This window comes from Macrobrachium nipponense, chromosome 4, assembly GCF_015104395.2.
Source record: "Macrobrachium nipponense isolate FS-2020 chromosome 4, ASM1510439v2, whole genome shotgun sequence".
Taxonomy (NCBI): Eukaryota; Metazoa; Arthropoda; class Malacostraca; order Decapoda; family Palaemonidae; genus Macrobrachium; species Macrobrachium nipponense.
In genome coordinates, this window is record NC_061100.1 from 40963878 (window position 1) to 40991377 (window position 27500).

The 27500-nt window shown below is 37.7% G+C and overlaps 1 protein-coding gene across 1 annotated transcript in view; it reads left to right on the top strand.

Annotated features, from left to right (window-relative positions):
* The window catches only part of LOC135210884 (uncharacterized), a 137347-nt gene that overhangs the window by 59163 nt on the left and 50684 nt on the right, over positions 1-27500 (top strand). Inside the window, exon 2 of the mRNA XM_064243813.1 lies at positions 10870-11091. Within this exon, the coding sequence (XP_064099883.1) occupies positions 10924-11091 (168 nt within the window). The 5' untranslated portion in view covers positions 10870-10923. The remainder of the gene's footprint in view (positions 1-10869; positions 11092-27500) is intronic.

Consider the following 27500-nt stretch of genomic DNA (forward strand, 5'->3'; position numbering starts at 1 on the left):
TGCAGAAACTTGATTACGCCGAAGAAACTTCGACGCATTTTTTACTTGTCTCATATCCAAATCAGATGAAGGATCTCGAAGCATGATTTTTTAAATGTTGAGGAAACAGACGGGCATGGATTTCAAGCCAACCTCGCCCTAACAAACAAATAAGTTAAATGACTCGGGAAATACAGGGGAACACAGGGAATTCCGGAATTTGGAAGCGAATGATTCGGAAGGCTAATCAAAGCGGTTGATCGTCGGAATTTTGTTTTCCCTTTAATGATCCCTCCATATTTTAGTTTTCCATATTTTGCTTTATATATTTTCCTTGTTTTCCCGGACTTTTTTTAGGCTTCTCCCGCAAAGCAAAGGACGCCAAGGGAGGCAGTGGTGGGTGGGAAGGTTGTTGATAAGGATTCGCTCCCAACAGCTCTCGTCCTTCAACTCTCTCTTGGCGGAGTTCTGCCTGAAAAGAAGAGAAAGTTTTTCAATAAAAACAAATTTTCTTCCTTATTTTTAGCCTCGAGGACTTCGCGACCGAGTTTTCATTTTATTGCATTTATTTCTCCTCTTTGGTGTCTTTCTGGAGCTCACTGGTCGTTTGATTCTTATGCTATTAAGGTGAATATTCTGTGGGAATGTCAGTTAAGCTGTTGACCCTGTATAGGTTCTTTATGTCTTTTTTTATATATAGAAAACTAACAGCGAACCTGATCTTCGTTTTTTTTTATATTGGTCAGATCAGGAGTTTGCTGATTAAAGTAGACTACAGAAGTCTAATGAAATTTTCAATTTACTTTTATTTTTTAAGGTTGCCAATTTTATTTTCATTTTACTATACGGTAAATAGAAAGTAACTAAAATGAGAGAGAGAGAGAGAGAGAGAGAGAGAGAGAGAGAGAGAGAGAGAGAGAGAGAGAGAGAGAGTTATCTTAAACTGGAGAGCTAATTGGCATTGTTGTTCTTTTGAATGGAAGATCTCCACAAAGTAGCCCACATTCACTCCCAGTCCTTGGATTGGCCAATGCCTCTCAAAAGGACGACCTGATTCAGATTTGTGGGTCTATCAGACGGTCTCCTTTTACTGCTTGAAGCAACTGCCTCAAGTTATTGTCATCAGGGTTGGCAAACGAAGAAACGGGCCTTTATCATGGGAACAGTTTTAAGGACTGGCAAATAAAAGGCCTCGCAGAAGCATAATTAGCTGGGATGAAGCAATCAGAACACTAGCATGGATTTCAAACCAACTTCGCCTATTCGAAGAGATAAGTTAAATCACTCAGGAAACACAGAGGAATGCTGGGAATTCGCGAATCTAGGAGAGAATGATTGGAAATACCAGGGTTGGCGATGATTAAATCAAACTGATTTAATCAAGTGATTAAATCATTGATTTTTTTTATTTAAAAAATTGATTTTTTTTCTGATTTGTTTAAGTTGAAAGCAAACATATTGAAAAATAGGGTTTGGAGGTTAAAAAAACTTAAGCATAACTGTGCTGCATCTATTTTTTTTTATGAAAAAAAATGCAAGTGCATAATTTAGGGCAGAACTGGAAACCTAGGAGATAAATCGATAGTAATTCTGTCATAAAATACATTTTGAGGAAAAAATGGATCGAAAAAACATCCAACAAATAAAAAACCAAATCAATAAAAAATCAAATAAATCACTTGATTTGTTTATTTATTTATTTTTATTAAAAAAATCATCAACCCTGCGAAATACCAATCAGAGCGGTTGATCCTCGGGTTGGCAACTTCAAACCCAGAACGATGGCTACAAGACAAGATTGGGATTCAATTTTCTCTTTTGGGGTTTTTTGAAATTTTATTTATTTTCCTTAGTAATTTTTTTCTTGTTTTCCCTGACGCTTCTAGGCTCGAGCAATGCAAAGGGCGCCAAGGACTGGAGTCGTGGGAAGGTTGTTGATAAGGATTCCCTTTCGACGGAGAATTCGTCCTTGGCGGAATCCTGCTTGAAAAGGAAAAGTTTTTCAATAAGAACTATTTTTCTCCTTTATTTTTAGCTTCGACGACTTCCCGAGTTTTCATTTCATGCCATTTATTTCCCTTTGATGTCTTGATGGAGCTCAGTGTTTGTTTGATTCTTACGCTGTTTAGTGGAATATTCGTGAGCGGTTATTTGTTGAGTTATTGACGCTAGTGGTTTGCCATGTCTTGATATATGACTTTTTTTTTTTCTTAAGAAAACTAACTGTGAACCTCGTCCTTCGGTTTTTATTTGAATATTAGTAGAATTTACTATTATTATCGATTTATGGATGTGTTGGCATAGAACTGTGCAACAAATGGGGTTTTAGTCACATTAAGATTTTTCTTTCTGCTCATAAACGAGACTATTGAAGCCTAATAAAATATAATTGATTTTTTTCATAAAATTATACATTTTTTTAGCTTTTTACTGAGACGGTAAACAAAATATAATTATAAGATGAAAGAGAGAGAGAGAGAGAGAGAGAGAGAGAGAGAGAGAGAGAGAGAGAGAGAGAGAGAGAGATTAACTTTGGGAATCGTGTTTGCACAATGTTCCAATTTCCCCGCACAGTATTTTGATACCAGACTCCTCTCCATACAAAACCTTTCACACAAGTATTTCCAGTTTCCCTTTTTACCAGGGGGCAATTTGTCCTTTCGTTTACTCCATTTGGCTTTTTGACAGCTTTACCCTGGGGATCTGGCTGTGCTCCCCCGTGTGTAGCTATTAGTTTTGTCTGTTAGCTTAGTTACTCAAAAAATAATTCTAGGTTGATTGTCATTCAAATACGTACGGAGGCTGACCATTGGTCAGGAGCAAATTCATGGGATATACACAGCTATCGTTTTTATTTTATTTTATTCTTTTAAATCGGGGAGTAAGCCTGCAAACTACTTTGTTGTTGTTGTTGTTGTTGTTGATGGGGGTAGGAAAGGTCTATGGAAGATCCTAAAAAGGTGTTTCGCGTTGAGTTAAGGATACAGGAATTATAGGAGAGGATATTTATGATTTATTTATTAGAATGAAAATGTAAAAAAAAAAATACTGTGCATGTGAAACAGTACAGAAAAAATGTTTCTAAAACAATATAGCGTATGTTCATGTTAATTTTCGTTAGTGAAATAAAGATCTATTTGACCATAGATTTTAGCACGTTTGAATTTACATCAAGTTTGGAATATAATGTCTACAACTTACGCGTGAGGGGAAAATTGTGCTTGCATCCCTGAGTAAGCTGAAGGTCGGATCACACCTTGTTTTATTTATTTCTCTGGATTTGTGTTGTTATTGTTGCTGTTGGTCAAAGTTAGCAGGTAGTCTCATGGAACATGCTTCCACAAAATACAACTCATAGTATATTTGTAGAAGAAACAATTGGCTCTTCGAATGTTGAAAAAGATGTGGAATTGAGAATTGCAGAGAAATTCAGGGAACAAATAAATGTGGGAATCTCATTAAAACTTATCGACGAATTTTTCAAGAATTTAGACAAGTCGAAAGACATTAATTTTAATCCCTTTAGGGAGTTAGTGCCGTCAGTGCACGTCATGCGGTGCACTGCTGGCATTACTTAAGGTTCTTTGCAGCGTGCCTTCGGCCCCTAGCTGCAACTCTTTTCGTTCCTGTAACTGTACCTCCGTTCATATTCTCTTGCATCCATCTCACTTTCCACCCTCTCCTAACAATTGATTCATAGTGCAACTGCTTTGAGGTTTTCATCCTGTTACATCTTTCAAACCTTTTCACTTTCAATTTCCCTTTCATCGCTGAATGACCTCATAGGTCCCAGTGCTTGGTCTTTGGCCTGAATTACATATTCAATTCAATTCATAGTAACGTTGATTCGATTCCAGGTGACGAATACTGTGCATGAATATGTTCCAAGCATTCGCCAAGGGGCTTTGGGTATACTCTACTATACTGGACGTGTCTATTTTATTTCAAATTGCCGATTTTTTTTTATCTTCATTAACTTTTTCCTTAATACTACGGAAATATTTTTTTCTCTATATTATTAATATTTACGATTTATCTTTCACAATCTTAAGATCTCATTTCGCCTTTCCGTCACAAAAGCAAGAATACATGAAATGTTTCTCTCTCTCTCTCTCTCTCTCTCTCTCTCTCTCTCTCTCTCTCTCTCTCTCTCTCTCTCTCTCTCTCAGTTTATTTTCGGATTCCGAAATAGTAGTTTTTTTTTTTTTTTTTTTTTTTTTTTTTTTTTATAAGGTTGTTTGTCTCGCAAACCAGGAGGTGAAGCTGCCTCCAAAGGATGCAGGATATCAGATCATGGAAATGTTGTGGCATATCCTGTCTCTGACCTGTGCTCTCTCTCTCTCTCTCTCTCTCTCTCTCTCTCTCTCTCTCTCTCTCTCTCTCTCTCTGTCAATTGATGTTTTGACTTCAGTTTATGCTATCTGACTTTGTCATCTCTCAACTCTCTCCTTTATTAATTGATGCTTGACTTTAATTTATGTTTTCCGACTGTGTCGTCTTTTAACTCTCTCTCTCTCTCTCTCTCTCTCTCTCTCTCTCTCTCTCTCTCTCTCTCTCTCTCTCCTTTATTAATTGATGTTTTTACTTCAATTTATTTTATCTGTGTCATTTTTAACTCTCTCTCTCTCTCTCTCTCTCTCTCTCTCTCTCTCTCTCTCTCTGATTGATTGATTGATTGATTGATTTTTTTACTGCAATTTATGTTATCTGTGTCATTTTAACTCCCTCTCTCTCTCTCTTCTTTATTAATTGATGTTTTTACTTCAATTTATTTTATCTGTGTCATTTTTAACTCTCTCTCTCTCTCTCTCTCTCTCTCTCTCTCTCTCTCTCTCTCTCTCTCTCTCTCTCTCTCATTAAAGTATTGCAGTCTGCCTGGTTGTTTGTATGAGGATAGAAACACTCAGTAACCTTACTCGTTAATTTTCGCGTAACCTCAAGGGAAGGCCGGTGCTGGGTCAAAGGTTAGACCCCTATAATTTGACTTTGATCCGAGTGCAGAGTTGCAGTTGGAAAACCAGCTTTGCCTTGAGAGGTAACCATAGTATTGATATTCCCAAATGTTTTTATTGGATATCACAAAAGATTACTGATATTTTCTGATATTTTTAAGTCTAGAAATTAGGTTTAAAAAGATTTGTTATTTTTATTCTCATATGTCAATGGTGAGTTTTGAATTTTTTTTCATTACAACGAAGTGGTAAACTTCGAAAAATATATAGGAGGTCTACGATATTTATTTCAGCAAAGGATAAGTTTTTAACATTTTTATTGCAACGAGGTGGTAAATTTCGATAAATATATAGCAGGGTTACGATATTCATTTCTATAAAGATTATGTTTTTAACATTTTTATTGCAACGAGGTGGTAAACTTTGTTAGATATAAATAAGTTTTACGATATTTCAGTGAATATTAAGTTTTGAGGATTTTTATTGCAACGAATTAGTAAACCTCGATAAATAAAAAGCAAATTTACGATATTTATATCGATATTCATAAATAATTATGATTTTCTATGGCATTTTTTTAATACGGTTAAACGTTGTCTAATTTGAGATGATTCGACTATTTTGATGAATATTTCGAAATGTCGACCAATATATAAATTTTTATGAATATAAAGATGTGATGAAAATTCTTAGCGTCTTTAATCTTTCCAATTTATCTTTGACGACCCAAAGTGGTGAACAATTTTTCCAATATGTCTTCCACAAACCCGAGGCTGACGCTCCCCCAATACCATGTGATATATTAAATCAGAAAAAGTTTATGGCATTTCCTGTCTCCGACCTTTGGCGTCCACTTTCTCTCTCTCTCTCTCTCTCTCTCTCTCTCTCTCTCTCTCTCTCTCTCTCTCTCTCTCTCTGTGGAAGTCTTTCGGTGTTTTGACGTCAGTTACTAAGGTGTTGACGTCATGGAAGTCTCTCTCTCTCTCTCTCTCTCTCTCTCTCTCTCTCTCTCTCTCTCTCTCTCTGTATATATATATAATATATATATATATATATATATATATATATATACTATAAAATAACTTTTGAGGTTGATGGAGGCTTCATTTTATGGAACACAAGTAACATGTTTCGCTGGTAATTTACACACACACACACACACACACACACACACACACACACACACATATCATATCTATATAATCTATATATATATATATTATACTATATATATATATATTAATATATATATATATATGATATATTGTGTGTGTGTGTGTGTGTATGTGTGTGTGTTCTGTGTGTCCTCTGTTGTGTCGTGTGTGCCTTATGTTTCTGCACGCATTTATTTTTAAGATTGCTAAAACATGATGTAGATGTGTTAGAAATGAATGTGTATTGTACTTTTCCATACACTCTTCACAGTGAGGCTTATTGGTCTTTTTATAATAATTATTTCGACGTTGACGTCAGTTGCCAATTTTTATATACATAAGCATACATACGTACACGAATACAGAAACTTTATGTAAAAATAAGTAAGGTATAAAGCAGAACGGAAGGAAAAGAAAATCTTAATTTTCCACTTTAGGTTGGTTATAATGCAGGGGCGGATCGACCGCTTTTCAAAAATATTCTGCGTAGTGGATCCGACCACGTCTCTGTGCCTCTATTTGGGGATGCTGGGTCGTCTCAGGTGCCACAGTTAATTGTGTTACCTACGCCAGGCGGTGGCCAAATATGGGATGTTGCATAGACCTTTGCTATGGCCTCGGCCACCACACACCTTTATGGATTATTTAAATCGTTATTGTTTTCTTTTACGATTTCATTTTCACTTGGGAGGTTTGGTTGTTAGTTCCTGCCGATACGCTTTGGTTTAATGTATGTCTGTGTATTAGTCAAATAAAAATAATGCATATATCATGATGAAGTATATATATATATACTATATAATATATATTATATAATATATATATATTATATTATATTATATACTATATATGTATATGTATTTATAATATACATGTGTATATATATGTGTGTGTTTAGAGTATATACAGTAAATTCATCAAATTCTAATTAGCAATATGCTAAACAGTATTTTTAATAGTTTGTATTTAAAACATACCCAGCATAGTACAAGCAGATGGACTATTTAGTATTAATTCGTATTTATACCTAAGTAAAGACACATGTCATGTAGAACAAAATGCAAAAACGTTCGTACTGGATGTGGTATTACTGATGGTCTATTCAGTCAATATGACACCATTAAATTTATGATGTATCCGAAGGTCGTGGGAACGGAGAGAAATCAGAGAGAGAGAGAGGGTTTATAGGAACCAGCGACAATAACGGCTGGAGGGAGACAATCCGAAGAACTTCCGGTGAAGGGAAAGAGGCTGCTGTCTCGAACCGCCCAATGGCAGCTTTGCTCATCTCCTCCAAGGATGTGCAGGAAGGGGCTCAACTTCTTTTGAAGAAATTGTCTTTCAGCCACCTGTTACGAACAGAGGAACATCATGTTGGAAGACATACGATGAAAATGGAAGTGCGGGGTAGAAGGAAGAAGGGAAGACCAAGAAAGAGATGGGGTGATTGTGTAGAGAAAGATACAGTATTAAAAGGTATTAATGAGAACGATGCACAGAACAGAAATCGATGGAGACGACTCATTCACAACGGCGACCCCATTTAAAATGGGTTAAAGCTGGAAAGAGGAAGCAGTCTTTCAACCATTTTTAGTTTTCTATAAAAGAAAACTAGTATCGAGATGGGTATTTGTCTGTCCGCCCTCAGATCTCAAAAACTACTGAGGCTAGGAGGCTGCAAATTGATACGTTAATCATCCACCCTCCAATCATCAAACACACCAAATTGCAGCCATCTAGCCTCAGTAGCTTTTATTTTATTCATGGTTAAAGTTAGCTATGGTCGTGCGTCTGGCACCGCTTGTTGTATTTTGTTGTCAATAGCAAATTAGACAAAGTCTATCCGCAGAACCGCCATTAAATTGATGTTGATTTTTCATTGATTTGAATTTGTCTCGGTTTTATCTTTGACCTAATGTCTGAGGGATGAAGGTCGTCAATTTTGTTGTGCTAAATATATCTTGCCCCCATTATTTAAATAAAATACATTGTTGCTGTGACTCGTATGTTCGGTTTTTGAAAAAAAACCCAAAAACCCTTACATACACAAGTATATATCTATGCATACAAATATATATATGTATATATATATATATATTATATATATATATATATATTGCAAGTTTTTTATGAGGTTTTTTGGGGTCCTCCTATGTGTAAATTGACTAGTCTCCATAGCGTAACGGTCTATAGGAAGAAGCATATTATTATATATATTATATATATCTATATATATATATATATATATATAGTATATAGATATTATATATATAATGAATATATATATACATATATATATATATATATATATAATTATATATATATATATATGGTATATATATATATGTATATATATACTATATATATATATATAGTATATATATGTGTGTGTGTGTGTGTGTGTGTGTGTATATTATATATATATATATTATATATATATGTATAGTATATATATATATATATATATGTATATATATTATGTATACACGTATGTATATATGTAATGTTGGAATTTATATAAATAAGCTTTTGTCTTTGTTGCTGTGTTTTTCTGGTTTGCTACTAAAGCTGGTGAGAAGTGTCAAGAGAAAGAGAATTTACCTCTTACTGAACGCACCTGTGTTTCTTGCAAGTGCTGTACAAGGCTGCACCTCCCCCGACTCTTATTTCAGTTAGAGTCAATTAGTTAGTGATCAATTTAATTGGTCTGTTATAGGCTTCACTTTTTTAAACAGGACACAACAGACCAGTTATCTTTAATATCTTCTCTGTCGATTGGAAGAGATCTTGATCGGGTGACCTCGAAGATGGGATATCTTATTCCTTCAGACTCCAGTCTACACGCTGTTTCATATGGCGAGTTGTGGAGCATTATTATTAGAATAGTTTTACCAGGCTACTTGGATGGCTATCAGCTCTCACAGGGCTGTTCCGGAGGATTTGGTTTTATTTTGATTCTTGTTTTATATTTTGTCAATCGAATTACGAACTCCCTGATAATGATAGCTGCATATTTGCATTCAATAATACTGGTAACAGTAGGGCTCATGCAAACAAGAGGAACAAAACAAACTTTTAGTAACACTACTGAAATTCCACATTATGCAATGTAAGCACACAAATAGCAGTATTTCGTAAATAACTCACGCATGGGAATAAACGAGAGAAATACAAATCGAAATTTAAAAAAAAATTGAGATGATTCAGAGACAGACAAAAACAAAATAAAAAATTAGTTGTAAACTTATACAAGCAAAAAAGTTAGCATGTGGAAGGACCATAAAAACCCAAAGGCATCATTAATAACACCTGAGTTAGAATATATACGCTCACACGCAGGTAATGTCTGGAATTTAATTTACTCTAGCCTCTCGTAGAAATGACTGGAATGAATATTAGATCAAGTGGCACAGAGAAATAATAAACACCTGCATTGAGTACAATATCGCACCTACAGACTTTGCACGTGAAATGCGTATGTTTCAAACCACAGTACGTTTACCGTTAATGCAAAATGAAAAAGTCTCATATAGAGGACTAAAGCAGTAATGAGTTATTATTTAATGCAGAACTATTTTCTTTCCTTCTTTGAGTGGAAGGAACTTTAAACAGAGACTTTACTTTTCTTTTTACTTTACGTTGCACTTTTCTTGAAGTCAGCTTGAATGCAACGATGAGCTGCAGCCCTTGTTACAACAGAGAAGAAGTCATTTCTCAGCTGGAACTGTAATTCCTGGTCTTACTTTTTATGCATGTCCAGAATTATGGTGAGTTCAAGCATGCAATCATTTACTTCAGGCACATCACATAACCTAAACAGCTATTGGAAATATTATTGTATACAATCATATGCTGGTCATTTTTACCAGATACATATGTAATTGTAATAGCTACAATGCCTTCTTGACTTCTCAAATTCACTTTTTTTTTTTTTATACGCTTGTTACTACAAAGCTTCGAGTTCCAACTTCAAAGAAAGAGGCTTTGTAGTGACAAGCGTATCCAAAAAAGAAGAGAAAATTTGAGAATTTAAGATGAAATTCTGGCTATTACAAGTACACTCACACGCACACACACTTTGTATATATATATATATATATATATATATATATATATATATATATATATATTATAATATATATATATATATATACTTATATTACAGCTTCCAGCACTTTTACAATTGGGCTTTCTGTCTCAAAATGTTCCATTGGATTTATCTTACGTTTACTACTACTATTTTGAAATTATGCTTGTTACCATGACAGCAGCTATACAATTCACTAGAATTTCTAGAATATCGCATGAGCAATAATACAGAAACGAGTGATTTTCGTTACAGTGTGACACTGCACATAAATAAGATTTCCCATAAAAAGTGGTCACTAAGCATTTTGCTGATACAAAAACTCACAGTTGTAATTACCTGCTACAAGATTCATTATTTAAACAAAGGTACATGACTCTGTGATGATAAGACCAGTTTTAATAGCTTTGATGAAAACAGATTTTGCTCTTGATAAAATGTTTTTAACGCCAGTCAGCATTATTACACTACTTTACAAAAACAAACGAGCAATAGTTTTATTTAAAAAAAATAAATAAATAAATAAAACACACTTTTAACATCAGTCGTTTTGTCACAGCACTGATAGGAATTCATACAATGTTACTCCCCGAACAGAATTACTTTCGTGACCTTAGAAATGCAAAAATGTTCAATTTCCCTGTGACTCTGCCTTACTTCTGTGTCAATGCGGGTTATAACTTTCTGATTCTTGCAGTTCTGGTGTTTCTTGTGGCACTGGGGCGTAGCATAGTTTGCCTCACATCTGGAGATGGCACAGGGACAAGTCAGGTTGAGTGGATGGAGCATGGTCGGCAGGTCTCAGGACGTCCTTCGGAGGAGTGCCAGGTTCAGGGCGTCCCGGCATGGCACCGGAGGGCCTCACCAGTGGACTTCTCAGTCTCTCGTGCGGGTCGTCTTGCCAACCAAAGTCCCCTCTGTAAGTGCCCTTCATCTATAGGCCTATGTGAGGATACTTGAAAGACGACCTTGAGTAGAACTGAACTTTCATTGGTTGAACCTTCAAATACAGGTGGGCAGGACTATTGAAGATCCCAGTGTTTCAGTAGTCAAGACCATCACAAGTACAAACCCCTAAGAGACTATAGGCAGGGCTTCCTCCTAGATTTTTTTTCTTTTTTTAATCAGAGCATCATTGGGCGGGGCGGGGGAAGGAAGTAAAAGTGGATATACAGATCGACCATTGAACGTCTTCAGTTGACAGTTGCGTTAATGGAGAAAGCAGTCTCTGAAATATGGTACTTACTTTCTATATTTTGGCATTTTTATGAGCTCCTTTTATTAGATATTTTGTATATATAATAATACTAATTATTATAATTCTCGAAAGGGTGTGGTTTGATGGAAGACGAAGGCAGCTGATACTGCCATGCTCTTACTCCTAAATTTATGCTGAACCACCTCGGTTAATTATTCCGAAGCCTTGTACCGCCTTAATACGGAGAGGCCTTATCATGCGTAATTCATGTTACGTGATCAAGTATACATGCAGGCACTCAAGTTATGCTAGCCATATAACCATCTTGCCAGTTGAGCGACCAAGTCATATTTTCTCTCTCTCTCTCTCTCTCTCTCTCTCTCTCTCTCTCTCTCTCTCTCTCTGTTACACCACATCAAAGTGAAAACGGAGTTCACTTGCCGCCTTCAGATTGAAGACTTTTGAGAACTTGAATTTTTGAAACTAGCTTCTGCTATTAGACTTCGCCAGACTCCTTTGAGCACGTTGTTATTTTTCAGATTTCGAGGAACAAATAAAATTCTGGCCGTTTTTCGTTTTTTCCTCTCAAAGGAGAAAGTGAAACCCATTTCTTAGAGTATTAATTAAGGTCTTTTCTAGATTTTACTTGTAGTATTGTTATATAAAGCGGGAACCAGATTAGGATTGTGTGTGTGTGTGTGTGTGTGTGTGTCAAAGGCGGTGGAGTAGCAATTTTATAGCCTTGTGCTGTCCAAAGCTGCTGGATTATCGTAAAAGAAATCTTACTTTCCAATTAGGCAAGAAAAGTTGTGAGAGAGTAGAAGAAAAATTAGAATTATATTAGTATGCCTGCGGCTTAAAATATACATATATATATATATATATATATATATATATATATATATATATATATATATCAGTTATATTATATCATGAGATGTATTAAATCTCAGCAGTGGATTCATATAATTTAATCACAATCCAAATTTCAAATGCCGAGGGCAAGATTCACCCTGCCGATCCATAAGTAACTGGTCATTCCCTCCGGCCTTTTGCAATCGCAGCCTATTTATTGAGAGGGGTCTGGGGGAGTTGGTTGTATTTGTCACATCCTTCCGGAGGTCCCACCCATCTTCTCCCCCTTCCCCTCCACCCTATTGACTTCCCCGATTATTTGGGCACAAGGTAGTTAGTCATTTGAAGGTGGGCCGGGCCATCGACCTTCTTCGCTCCAGCGTCCAGCTCGGTCAGCGTCACATTCTGGAAAACATTCAGACGGGCTTCATCTCTAATTCAGTAGTGAGTGAACGAGGGAGTGACACTGAGAAAAAATTTATATATATTTATTGATTTTACTTTTTTTTTTATAGAAATTATGACCAGCAAGGTGTTTTTTCTTCTTTTGAAAATAAGGAAAACGGATTGCGCACTTATTTTTCTTGTTGTTCCAGGAAAAAAAAATCAACTGAAAATATTTTTTTCCCGGTTTTTTTTATGAAGAAGGATGACTGATTGTGAGCCTCTTTTTTCAAACGTTTCTTTCTTACAGATATGGCTTGATCTTTCTTACTTTAATTCCTTTGTCGTTGAAGAAAAGTAATACAGCTGACATTTCAGCCCCTCTTTCTCTTTTCTTCTCGAAGAAATGTAGTTGACAAAACGCTCTGGCAACGCCTTCATATTTGAAGAATGTGGGCAGCTGTCCGCTCCCCTTTTCTCTTTATTCTTTTGAAAAAATAGGCGGACGTGGAATCGTCTCTTTGTCCTCTTTTGTTACTGAAGAAATATGTCTGACTATGCACTTCCCTTTCTCCGTTTATTTAGCGAGAAATACGGGTGAGGTGATGGTTCTTCTACCGCTGCTTTTGAAGAATTATGGAGAGGAGAGCTCTTCTTCCTTCTTCCACCTCCTCCTCTTCTTATTCTTCTTCTTCTTCTTCTTCTCTTACTGAAGATATATGAGTGACAAGACGGTTCCTTAGCTGCTTTTGTTTCTTGAGAAGTATCATCGACAATGCGCCTCCTCTCGTTCCTCCCCCCTCCTCTACCTCCACCTCCTCCTCCTCCTCCTCCTCCTCCTCGTTCTTTCGTTTCATCCCAAGAAATGTGGCTGGCGTGGAATTTTTTCAAGGCACACAGACACAGATACAAGATGCAGGATTTATTCAGCGTCAGACCATTAGCGTTTGGACTCTGCATCTAAAAGCAGGTAACAAGTAGAGAGAGAGAGAGAGAGAGAGAGAGAGAGAGAGAGAGAGAGAGAGAGAGAGGAGAAGCCACGACACAGTTTTTTATAGTTCTAGGAATGTCAGATAAAATTCTCATCCTCCGTCTCGCTGTTCAGTTATCTCCGTGTTTGCTCTCTCGCTTTTTCGGACTGGTGTAAATAAATCTGTTACCTCTCTCTCTCTCTCTCTCTCTCTCTCTCTCTCTCTCTCTCTCTCTCTCTCTCTCTCTCGAGCACTTTTCTCAAGATGGTCTTTTCAGTGAAAAGCGAAAGTGGAGTCTGGCAGTCACAAGTTTAGACGTCTGCCTTGTAAACGGAAAGGTCACATGAGCAATGTTTCCAGAGCAAAACAGCCCATATTGACAGTTTAAATTTTATATCAACCAACCTACCTATAACGAAGAGAGGGACTGGCAACAGGACGTATTCAATTTGCTTATTTTTCTCATTTTTACTTATTTTTTTATTTATTTATTTATTATTATTATTACTTTTTTTGATAGCTACGATTTCTCGAACGTTTTCTGTTTCGTGTGGGGACGAGTCATTTATTATTTGGACTTTATTCATGTTGCTTAAGAAATATATACTGCAGTATCTTCAGGCTTTGCTCGGTGTTTCCTTTGGCATAGGAGGTATTCCATCAATCATCATTTCGTTTTACATACGAAGCAGGCCGTGCGTCTTCATACTTTGTCCTCTGTAACGTACATTTCTTGGCATGTATTCTTGGGAATAGTTCCCTTATTTCTACGGATCAACTGGCGTGTCTGGGGCTTGTTTCCTACAGAAGAGACCTAATATCCCTGGTCCTTGTTCCGTGATCAATACGACACTGAATTTGCATCCTTGTGTTTTCTTACCAGTTCTTACAAAACGGCCATGCATCTTTGAGATCTGCTGACTGCTATAGAAAAACAAGTAGAAAAATACGCCGAATTTTCTTCGGCCCAATCGAGTTTTTTGTGCAGCGCATAATCAAGGCCACCGAAAATAGATCTATCTTTTGGTGTCTCGGTGTAATAATGTATGAGCCGCGGCCCATGAACTTTCAGCCACGGCCAGGTGGTAGCCTGTCTTATAGCCTTGCCAGGCGCACTATCGTGGCTAACTTTAATATTAAATAAAATGAAAACTAATGATGCTAGAGGCTTGCAACTTAGTATGTTTGATGACTGAAGGGTGGATGATCACCATAACAATTTGCAGCCCTCTAGCCTCAGTAGAGGCGGACAGAAAACTTGCGGACGGACAGACAAGTAGCCATCTCAATAGTTTTTTTTTTTTTTAGAGAACTAAAAAGTGTAAATCTTCAAGCAATATCCTGTTTAATTTTTCACAGACACTTTTCTGGAGCTTTGATCCATAATTTATGCAAAACAGGAAATGTCTGCCAGGTCTTCGGGCTGTTCTTTAAAAGGAACAGGAAATGTATTCTTAGGCTTCCTTCCCGTTAGTCCTACAGGATATGTCACGCATCTTTGGCTTTTTTTTTTTAACCATAGAGAACAGGACATGTGCCCTTTGGCTTCGTCCTGTTTTTCGTGCGGTATGGTCATGAACTTTTGGGTTTTAGCTCCCTTTATGACTGAACAAAATATATTTTTCCTTGAGCTTCATGTCATGATTCCTACTGAATTGGGACAGATATATTTGATGTTGGTCCTTTTTCCATACAGAAATGTGACAGAAGTCACTGAAAGCCAACTCTTGCCTCGCACTCAAACAATTGGAAAGTCGCATTCAGTTTTATATTTTATATAGTACATGTAAAGTTTCCTTAACATTCTGATGATCGGTATGGTCTTGGCCTGCCACCTCTGTGTCCGCGAGTTCGATTCTCGACCATTCCACTGAGGGGTTAGAGATGTGCATTTCTGGCGATAGAAGTTCACTCTCGACATTGTTCGGAAGTCAGGTAAAGCCGTTGGTCCCGTTGCTGAATAACGACTGGTTCCATGTAACGTAAAAACACCATACTAACAAACAAACAAAAAACTTTACATTTTGAAATTATCTTTAGAACTGACTCACATTCTTCGTGTTTTTAGTATCCTCCAGTTTATATGTGGCAACACACACGCACACCACACTTTCCCTAGAGTGACAGGCCCAGTTATTTTGTGGTCTGGCCAACTTTCTACACCAGAAAACAAAGAAAGAAGCCCTCGAGCGTAGGAAGAACGAATAAACTTGCATAAGTGGAAAAACTTGTAGCTCAGTTTTCGAGTTTCCGAGTTGAGAATATCGTTTTGTTAGTCTATAGATGTGGCTAACTTTCTGCTCCGGGGTGTTAGCAAACATACATACAGTATATAACACACACGTGTATACATACACAAACACAAATATATATTATATATATGTGTGTGTGTGCATGTTTGTAAGTAATGCTGTATTTAAATTTTTTTTTTATATACCTGTACAAACAGGATGTTATTTTGAATTTTAAGATATTTTTAGTGCGCTTGAAACGTAAATCGTTTAGTGTTGACAGAAAATTGTGTTATACGTAGACTTCCTTTATTTACGCAAGAGATGCCTCATATATTTGTTTACCCACTATTGTCACATTGTTCCCCATTATGACGGGAAGATACCTTGTTCACCCATCATCCGGGAACTCCGCTGAAGGCCTGCGTCTGGAGAACTAGACACCATTGCTCGCTTTGCAGAACATCAGTATCCTTAGTCTGTTGAGGTGTCACGTTTTCACACTGTCCAGAACTCCTTAAAGTCCTTTGCCTTTCACTGTGGGACTGTGGACGTGCTATCCTGGCTAGACTATAGGCACCGATGTTCATGATGTGTGAGACTAAGAGGCTTTATAAGACCGTTTAATGCGCCGTGCACAACCGTCTATGTTGTGACTTTCAATGTTGCTTTGAGCTGTGACTTTGCATTTGGCTGCTGAGTCCTCTTTTCCAATGTTATTTTTTTTTATTATTATTTCACCCCCCTCCCCCCAGTTTTTAGTTTTCTGTAATAGAACGCTATTGAGATGGCTTTGTCTGTCCGTCTACTCTTTTTTTTTTTTTTTTTTTTTTTTTTTTTTTTTTTTTTTTTTTTTTTGTCCGCCCTCAGATCTTAAAAACTACGGGGGATAGAGGGGCTGCAAATTGGTATGTTGATCATCCACCCTCCAACCATCAAACATACCAAATTGCAGCCCTCTAGTCTCAGTAGTTTTTATTTCATTTAACGTTAAACTTTGCCATGATCGTGCACCTGGCACCGCTATATGTGCCGACAACACAGGCCACCACTGGGCCGCGGCTGAGAATTTCATAGGCCGTAGACGTACGGAAACCTCGATTGTGCTGAAGAAACCTGCGCATATTCTGCTTATTTTTTTTTATTTTTTTTTTTTACACATGTCCATTTTATTCCCTTGAAGTATGGTTGTCTGTCTTGAATGATAAGAAATCCTCATTCTGACAGTACATCGTCGCTGCCTTTGCGAAACTTCATTAACGGTCACGATAAAGTTTCGCAGTTTTTGTGGTGATTCCCTTCCCCGTGGGAAAAAGATCGCGTAAGAGCTGCCCGGTCAAGTTAGGTATATCTTAATCTTACCAGACCACTGAGCTGATTAACAGCTCTCCTAGGGCTGGCCCGAAGGATGAGATATTTTTACGTGGCTAGAAACCAATTGGTTACCTAGCAACGGGACCTACAGCTTATTGTGGGATCCGAACCATATTATATTTACAAATGAATATCTATCACCAGAAATAAATTCCTCTGGTTCCGCGTTGGCAGAGCCGAGAATCGAACTTCGGACTACCTGATTAGTAGTCGAGCGCGAAATCCACTCGTCCAACGAGGAACTTAGAGCTGCCCGATATTCATTTCATTAGTTTAAAGGGTAGAGACGTAGTCGCCGAGGTTTTTTGTTTTACTAATTAAAATGTCGAGAGAATTCCATAAACAGGGGGAATGTAATATGATTTAGTCTTAATCTGTTTACAGAATCCTTTGCGCATTTTAATTAGTGAAACAAAACCTCTGATAGTAGCTATGTCTCTGCCCTTTGATAAATGAAATGAATTCCGGGCTTCACTTACGTGACCTTTCTCCCGCGGGAGAGGGATTCGTCGCAAGAATAGAAAAACGTTATTGTGAATTAAATTCCGCCGAGCTAACAATTATTTCCAGTGAGACTGGTACTATGCACGCGCGGGTCTCCTCCCCAAATTATACCATCCCAGTAGGGCGATTAATACCGTCGATGCAAATCGTATGGTGCACTGTAGACATTACTTGAGGATGGCTGCAGCATCCCTTCGGCCCCTAGTTGGAACCCTTATCATTTCTTTTACTGTACCTCCGTTCATGTTCGCTTTTTTTCCATCGTACTTTCCACACAATCCTAACATTTTACTCAGTTTCTGTCAGCGCTGAATGACCTCGTAGTCCCAGTCCCAGCGCTTGGCCATTGGCCTAAATGTTATATTCCATTCCAAATAACACTAATAATATTACATATATGGGTGAAGAAAATCCGTTGTTATATGTATGTATGTGTCTATATTATGTCTGACAAGGAATCATGTATATACTATCATACACAAACATATAGTCCGTTTTGAATAACCTTTCCCCCAGAATTATTCCAGTAATCCTGTTTATATATATATATATATATATATATATATATATATATATATATATATACATACATATATATATATATATAATATATATATATATATATATATATATATATATATATAAGGTGAAAAGATGCATATAGCATTAAATTACACCTTTAATGTTTTTCAACATAAAACGTGAAACCGAGTGAACCTCAGATAAGTATGCCAATTTCCTTGTTATTTGTCTCTATTTAACAGTTCAGAATTATTGAAATATTTTCAATTACGAAGATTGCCATCTGAGCTCAAGGTAAAGGCTCCTTCTCGAGTTATTCGGAAGGGAACGGAAAAGAAGAAAAGAGAACAGAAATAAGGTTGGAATCTCCAAAGCTATGCAACAGACGAGAGGAAGCAAGGAAAAGCATATATCTGCTGATGATGTTTTGCGTACATGGTTTCTTCTTCCTGCCTCTGTTTTCCGCTTCTCTTGAGGTTAAGACCTACTTTTCTTCTTATCCCTCCTTTATTTATTTATTTATTTATTTATGGTTAACGGCCTAAGGCCTAGGCGAGGAAGGGGCTCTGAGCTGCCCCCGTTCTATTGGCATTCAAACGAAAAAGCTGCAAAAGTTAGCTTCTTTCTCCCCTGTGGGAGCATTAATACGAGAACAAAATTTCAGCAAGTCAGTGATGTTTGTGTTTTCTTCGCTAGGTAAAAGCACCTCCCACCTCGCAGGAACCAGACGAGCCACACCCTAAATTAATGGTGGATAATAGCCCGGGAGTGTGTTCTTTATAAGGCGAACTGAAATTACTAGAGTGACGCTGTAAGAGCAATTATTATTATTGTTATCATTATTATAATGATAAAGAAACAAGTCTACAAGTCATTAATGATCTGAGGAACTCTCCGCTATGTAGAATTTGAAGGAATAAAAGATGTCAAATTTCGTTTTTTATAATAGCTAATAAAAAGTACTGGCTGATTTAAGACGGATTATTATTATTTTTATTTTTTTGTCTATCACAGTCCTCCAATTTGACTGGGTGATATTTATTGTGTGGGGTTCCGGGTTGCACCCTGACTCCTTAGGAGTCCATCACTTTTCTTACTATGAGCGCCGTTTCTAGGATCACACTCTTCTGCGTGAGTCCTGGAGCTACTTCAGCCCCTAGTTTTTCCAGATTCATTTTCAGGGATCTTGGGATCGTGCCTATAGTGTTCCTATGATTATGGGTACAATTTCCACTGGCACTATTATTATGATTATCATTATTATTATTATTATTATTATTATTATTTTTTTTTTTTTTTTTGTGTGCTCTATCACAGTCCTCCAATTCGACTGGGTGGTATTTATAGTGTGGGGTTCCGGGTTGCATCCTGCCTCCTTAGGAGTCCATCGCTCTCCTTACTATGTGTGCCGTTTCTAGGATCACACTCTTCTGCATGAGTCCTGGAGCTACTTCAGCCTCTAGTTTTTCTAGATTCCTTTTCAGGGATCTTGGGATCGTGCCTAATGCTCCTATGATTATGGGTACAATTTCCACTGGCATATCCCATATCCTTCTTATTTCTATTTTCAGATCTTGATTCTTATCCATTTTTTCCCTCTCTTCTCTTCAACTCTGGTGTCCCATGGTATTGCGACATCAATGAGTGATACTTTCTTCTTGACTTTGTCAATCAACGTCACGTCTGGTCTGTTTGCACGTATCACACTATCTGTTCTGATACCATAGTCCCAGAGGATCTTTGCGTGATCGTTTATATCACTCCCTCAGGTTGGTGCTCGTACCACTTATTACTGCAAGGTAGCTGATGTTTCTTGCACAGGCTCCAGTGGAGGGCTTTTGCCACTGAATCATGCCTCTTTTTGTACTGGTTCTGTGCAAGTGCCGGGCATTCGCTTGCTATGTGGTTTATGGTTTCATTTTTCGTATTGCACTTCCTACATATGGAGAGATGTTATTTCCGTCTATCGTTCTTTGAACTTATCTGGTTCTTAGGGCCTGATCTTGTGCCGCTGTTATCATTCCTTCAGTTTCCTTCTTTAGCTCTCCCCTCAGTAGCCATTGCCATGTGTCATCGCTGGCTAGTTCTTTAGTCTGTCTCATGTATTGTGCGTGCATTGGTTTATTGTGCCAGTCCTCTGTTCTGTCTGTCATTCTCCTGTCTCTGTATATTTCTGGGTCTTCGTCTACTTTTATTATTATTATTATTATTATTATTATTATTATTATTATTATATTTGCCCGAAATCATACTATATGTTAGATGGGGTCAAATATTTAGATATTTCAGTAATTGTGGAAGGAAACTTAGGCAAGGCCTACAGGTCTAAACGAGGTGATTATAACCCTTAGACCAGTGGTCCCCAAACTATCTTACCTGACGCCCCCTTTTTGCTTCCAGTAGACCCTAACGCCCCCGCCCCCCCCCCCCCCTCTCTTTTGTTCATGTGAAATGATTCTTGCATTTATTTCTTAGCATTGTTCAGGAAAACAGATTTCTGTTTGTTTTAAATTTTGATAATGAAAGTCACTCAAACAAATAACAGTACATTCCAGAGACATTTTTCTAAGTAACTAAAAACGAAACATTTGGTTCAAAAGAGCGAAAAAAAAAGTTTGAACATTAGCAAATTGGCAAAATTGACTTGCAATTTTAAAAATAGATCATTTGAAAACATGGCATATAATATTTGGAAAGACTCATGAGACTAAGGCATAATTTATGAACTAATTTAGTGAGATGGATGCTGCTGCTTTTTCCTCACAAGATTAGAAATTCTAGGATTGAAGGATGACAGCGCACAACGCAAGTCATTTTCTACATCAAGTCTGTTGCTCTGTTTTGTTTTTAGGACGACAAGAGCTGAAACCCTGCTTCACAAAGATAAGTAGAAGAAAAGGGAAGAACCACACGAAGTGCTTCTTCTCCTACTTTTGGGTACATGGGGAGATATTTCACCCAAAACTCTTCTAACTTCATTGTTTCAAAGATATTTGTCCTTTGAATGATTTTATTATTTTAATTAAACAAATATTTTTGAGCAGATGAATTCACGCGCCTCTTGTATCCTCATCACGCCCTCCTAGAGGGCGAGCCCCCTAGTTTAGGAACCATTGCCTTAGACCATCAATGACTCCGAACCTCTGAAATATCTGACTAAGGCAGATATTTCAGTGAAAGAGGCTGATCCCTGGATGGATCACCGGTTGACAATCGCCCCGACGTCAGGGGATTGACGTATCATCCGGAAACTTGGGTGATATAAATAGTTAGTAAATATTGGAGAGTTAGGGGTAGTATAAGTTATGCCAAATAATCTTCTTTGCCTTCAGCTTTTCCCATTTCTATATGGGGTCGCTGTTTCTAGTCAGCCTTCTCCATCTTCCTGTGTCCTGTACATCTTGTTCTCTTAGACCCTTTTCCTTCATGTCATTCAATCATTTATCTTTCCACCTGAACTTTGGCCTTCCCCCTCCCTCTTCTTCCTTCCACCTCCATGTTCATAACCCTCTTACATACGTGTTCATCTTCTCTCCTCATGACATGACCAAACCATTTCAGTCTTCTTTCCTGAGCTTTCTTTGGAACCTCTAATACTTTGACTGTCCCCCTGATGCCAGATATAATAGTAATAATAAATTTTTAAAAATGATATATGTCTACGCATTACGTTTCACATAGAAGTAGTTTGGGATTTGAGAATGCAAAGGCCGACTTGGCGGACATCCTAATCTCCCGATGTATTGAGTTGAATATGGAATTTAGGCCAAACGACAAGCACTGGGACCTATGAGATCATTCATCACTGAAATGGAAACTGGCAAAAAAAGGTTTGAAAGGTGTAACAAGTGGAAGACCTCAAAGCAGTTACACTATGAATCAAGTGTTAGAAGAGGGTGGAGAGTAAGATGAAGAAAGAGAATATGAAAGGAGGTACAGTAAAAGGAATGAAAGTGGTTGCAGCTAGGGGCCGAAGGGACGCTGCAAAGAACCTTAAGTAATGCCTACAGTGCACTGTATGAGGTCCACTGACGGCACTACCCCCCGTAGCCCAGGCTCGTAGGGAACAGAAAATGTGTGAAGACAAAGAAGAAAGAGAAGAAACTGAAAATAGACAGAAATTTCCAAAGCTACGCAACGGACGAGAGGAAGCAAGTCAAAATATGTTTATTGATTATTATTTTTTTTATTTTACTCATACTGTAGTAGTTGTTGTTCAGCTGCATTAAATAATAGATGCTTATTTTAAAATGCGATTTTTTAATTCTATTATGACGGTGTGATATATGACAGTGCTTTCATTACCTACTCACACCAGCAGTATTATAAAAGGATATAGAAAAACGCACCAGTGACATTTTCGTCCATTTAAACTTTTGTTTTCACCTTGGCATCATTGTTTATTTGTTTACTTCAACAGGAATTCCTTTCGTGCGCCGCTGTTTCTCTGTGAACTTTGGGCGTTAATGGCGTTCTTTATTCTTTCCTCATGACATTTACGTCACCTGAATGAGAGGGAGACAATACTGGACATAATGAACTCCCTGCCTAAGTCCATTCCATTTCCCTGGACATAAAAAAATGAAACTCCCTGCCTGTCCCTCCATTCCATGGACAAAAAAAAAAAATAAAAAAATAAAATAACTGGGATCCGTCACAGGAAGTTTCGAAAACATTGGAGCGTAACATTTTTATTATTGTTTTTATTTATTTATTTTTTTGGTCGTCTTTTAATGTATTAATCGTATGCGAACGCCCGCTCAGCTATGCTAAGGGACACGCACACAAGCACACATACAAGCTAACACACATATATACATTATGCATATGTTTGTGTTTGAGTTGGTGTGTGCGTGCGTGCATGGGCGCTTTCACAGTTCCAGATTTTCTTGCATTTTTTTTAATGTTCAAAAATAGCATATTTACAAAATAAACTTCACATAGTGTAAAATTCGATTTAGTTGGCCAAAACTTTGATTGTATGTGTGAAATTTTCAAATTTTCCATCACTGTTTAGTACTTCTGTGATTTTACAAATCAAGGGGAGGAAAAAAAATCACCAATTCATCACAAAGGTGAAACTCCGCAAACATCCTGTTGTGTTACAGAGGGAGGACAGTTATCCATCCATCGTCTTGTGACATCGCATAAGCGAACTCACATCATGTGTCGACACGTTTAGAAATACATATCTTTATGAATGACGGCGTGAGGGATTATTCTTCTCTTTTACTGACATCACAGAGGAAATTTTTAATAGGATTAACGTGACTGAAGAGTACAGATTATGACCTAAAGGAAGAATCCTCCCAGGCCGAGGGATGTCACGGAAGAGATACATCGCAAAAGGATGATGTCACATGGAGAATGACTTTCCATTGGCCATCGGCTTAAAATGTGACCATGAATGTGATGTCAAAAATATGGGTATTAGGTGCGTGAGAATGCAAGTTTTTACGTGATCAGGATTATCCAGCTTTGTCATAGAAAGGTAACAAGTAAAAAATGCGCCGAAGTTTCTTCGGAGCAATCGAGTTTTCTGTTCAGCGTATAATCAAGGCCACCGAAAGTAGACCTGTCTTTCGGTGGTCTCGATGTAATGCGGTTTAATTTTTTTTTGTTGAAAGGGGAAGGGGGATCCGCGGCCGATGAAACTAACCACTGGCCGGAGGTGGCCTGTCCTTTATCGTTGCCAGACGCACGATAGTGGCTAACTTTAACCTTAATTAAAATAAAAACCAGTAAGTCTAGAGGGCTGCATTGTGGTAGGTTTGATGATTGGAGGGTGAATGACCAACCTACCAGTTTGCAGCCCGCTAGCTTCTGTAGCTTTTGAGATCTGAGGGCAGACAGAAGTGCGGACGGACAGACAAAGCCATCTCATTAGTTTTACAGGAAATTAAAAATCTGAATAATGCAACCCAGTCTAGTTGATCAATTTAAATTATTAGGTCGTGTATGATTTTCTCTTTTTCTTCTTCTTCTTCTTTTTGTAATGCAAAGGTTATCGTGACGAAAACAGTTACATAAATGATCGAGCTCAAAACTGAAGGAAATCACTGGAGCAAAATAAAGAGAGAAAACGAGGTATCAAAAACAAAAATATGCCTATGATTTCCCAAAAGATTTAATTACGTCTCTGCCAGAAGGAAAGGGCTTCATATTTAATGTCTTCTGCAGCCAATACCTTTGACCTTTGAATACCTTATTATTTTACACTTCCGAGGTTGCTGAGATCAGTTCTCCATTCCTCTCGGGAGGTAAGTCTGACACTTCCTTTTGGGAGTCCTTTGGGACCCTCCTCTTCTTCCCCCCCCCCCCCCAACCTCAAGATTTTTTTTCCCCTCGTTCGGAAACCTTCATGTCATTATTTTTGGTTTAATCCACGTCTGCGTGAAACGAAAAAAAATGGCGAGAAGGAGGTTTTGAAATGAAAGCATTTCTTGTGTTCTTGTTGTTGTTGAGTGCTATTGAGCTGAATAGATTTAAAATCAGCAGTGCACTTTACAGACCAAAATTTTGTGGTTTATTTACATTTGTTTATTTATGTGTTGCTTTTTTTTCCATCAGAAGTTCATCGTTGGTTCAATGAGAGAAAATAAAATTGGCAACGACTGCTGTCTGGTCTTTATTCAATGCCAACAGCTGACATTGGAACAAACTTATATGGTATATAAATATTATACGCATTTATGTATTTAATAAAAGGAGTTCATAAAAACGCCAAAATATAGAAAGTAAGTACTATCTTTTGGCGTTTTTATGGGCTCCTTTTATTAGATGGAATTCTGTTGCAACAGAACATTCTTACCAGTATATATGTATAATGTGAATTTGAATTTCATCTTTGTGACATTTTGAATATTCACATTATGCTAAAAATGTCTACCTCGGAAATAACACCGAAGGGGAATTATAATTGATGAGTGATTCGTCTCCCGGGCGATTCGAACACCCAGCACTGACAACCACCGACGTCAGTGACGAGTATTTTTGCCACTGGGCTGTCAAGTGGTAAGAGTACTCGTCACTGAAGTCTGTGGTTGTCGCTGGCGGGAGTTCGACTCTTCCAAGCGACGAATCACTAATGTCTAATAGTTCACCTTCGGTGTTATTTGCAAGTTAGACTGAACTGGATACTAAATGATATTATACACACGCACACGCGCACAAACACACACACACACACACACACACACACATATATATATATATATATATATATATATATATATATATATATATATATATATATACTATTGATTAATTCAGCCGTCGCAATGATAGTGTTTTTTCTGTGTGTGTATATATATATATATATATATATTATATATATATATATATATATATATACGAGTATATATATTATTGATTAATTCAACCGTCGCAATGCTAGTGTGTTTTTTTCTGATTGAATAATGAATTTAATTTTAAAACATTCATTCAATACGTTACCACTAATGCCTTCAAAACTCATACTTAAAATGTCGTCATATCAAATTCGACTTCACCATTGTGTGCGTTTCTAAGTCGAGGCAGAATAACAATTTCTCCTGATGATTTTACTCTTAATCTATCTTCCATGAAAACCAGAGAAGACAAAGGTAACTGAAGCAGTTACCGAATGCACACCCACGAGGAATCTTCTAGCTAAAGTGACGAAATTGAAAATATTGACTTTCTGTTTGCCGACATTGCAGACAAAGGGTGCACTCACTCGGGGATGTCACCCGCGTGGTTGTACATTCCCTCCGTGGTGACATCTGCAAGAATATGCTTTTCCTTTGTGGTGTCACTCGCCAATATTTCCATTCTCTTTCTTTCCATCGTCACTTTCAAACGTATCCTTTCCCTTGTGACGTCATTTGCATTGGAAGGATTTTCCGTATGGATATGAAGTATAGATGAATTTCCATTAGCATACTCTACATGAATGCTTGCCATCCGTGAGGTAACTTACTTCTATACATTCCCCCGGTGATGTAAGCTGCATACATACACTTCCTCTTAGATGTAACCTGCATACATGAACTTCCCCCATTGCAACATAACATGCATAAATGCACTCCCTTTGAAATGTAACCCTCACAAAGGCAATCCTCCTTATGTGGCATAATCTGCATAAATGCACTCCTCCATATGCAGCATAACCTGCATAAATTAACTCCTCCCTGTCCAGCAGAACCTGCAGAAATGCATTCCTCCCTATATGGCGAAACCTACATAAATTCACTCCTCCCTATGCATCAGAACCTGCATAAATGCACTCCTCTGTATGCAGTGTAACCTGCATAAATGCGCTCGTCTTTATGCAGCATAACATGCGTAAATGCACTTGTCCTTATGCAGCATGACCTGCATAAATGCACTCCTCCCTATACGTCGTAACCGCATAAATGCACTACTCATTTGTGGCGTAACATTTATAGATGCACTCCGTTTGAAATATAACCATTATACTTACACTCCTCCCTATGCGATGTGACATACATACATGCACACACTCCCTTTATGTCATAACCTGCATACATGTGCTCCTTCTCCTACTGTGACGTAACTCGCATACATATACTCCCACTGTGATGTAATTCTCATACATATACTCCCGCTGTGACGTAACTCGCATACATATACTCCCACTGTGACGTAACTCGCATACATATACTCCCACTGTGATGTAATTCTCATACATATACTCCCGCTGTGACGTAACTTGCATACATATGCTCCCGCTGTGACGTACCTCGTATACACAATTTCCCACTGTGATGGATTATGCATACAAGAATCCTCATTATGACGTAACGGCATACTCCCACTGTGACGTAAATAGTATGCATATGTACTTTACTGTGACATAACTCCCATACATATATTCCCACTGTGACGTAACTCGAGGGCATGTGCTCACTTTGCGATCCAACCTGCTTGTATGCAATCCTTCAGTGACGTCGCTTGTAATTACTACGTGCAGTTCCTTTTGATGCCCTTCGTTCGCAAGGATCTTTCCTTTGTGGGATGTCGGGCGAAAGGGTTGCGTTCCTTCCGCTGTTCTGCCTCCTCCTATACAGCTGATGGGTGATGAATAGAGAGGTTCCATTAGGGAAATTTGAATTTGACGTTCGCTTCAAACTCCCCGTTACTTCACATTCCACTGGATGCTTTGAATTCGATTTTTTCTCGGTGGATGAATCACAAATCTTTTTCAGTTTAAGTCGTATTTTGGTCATTTTGCTTTTGTAAAGTGAAAGTAGCCTGATACGTCGCGTAAGAAAAAGGGGCTGTCAGT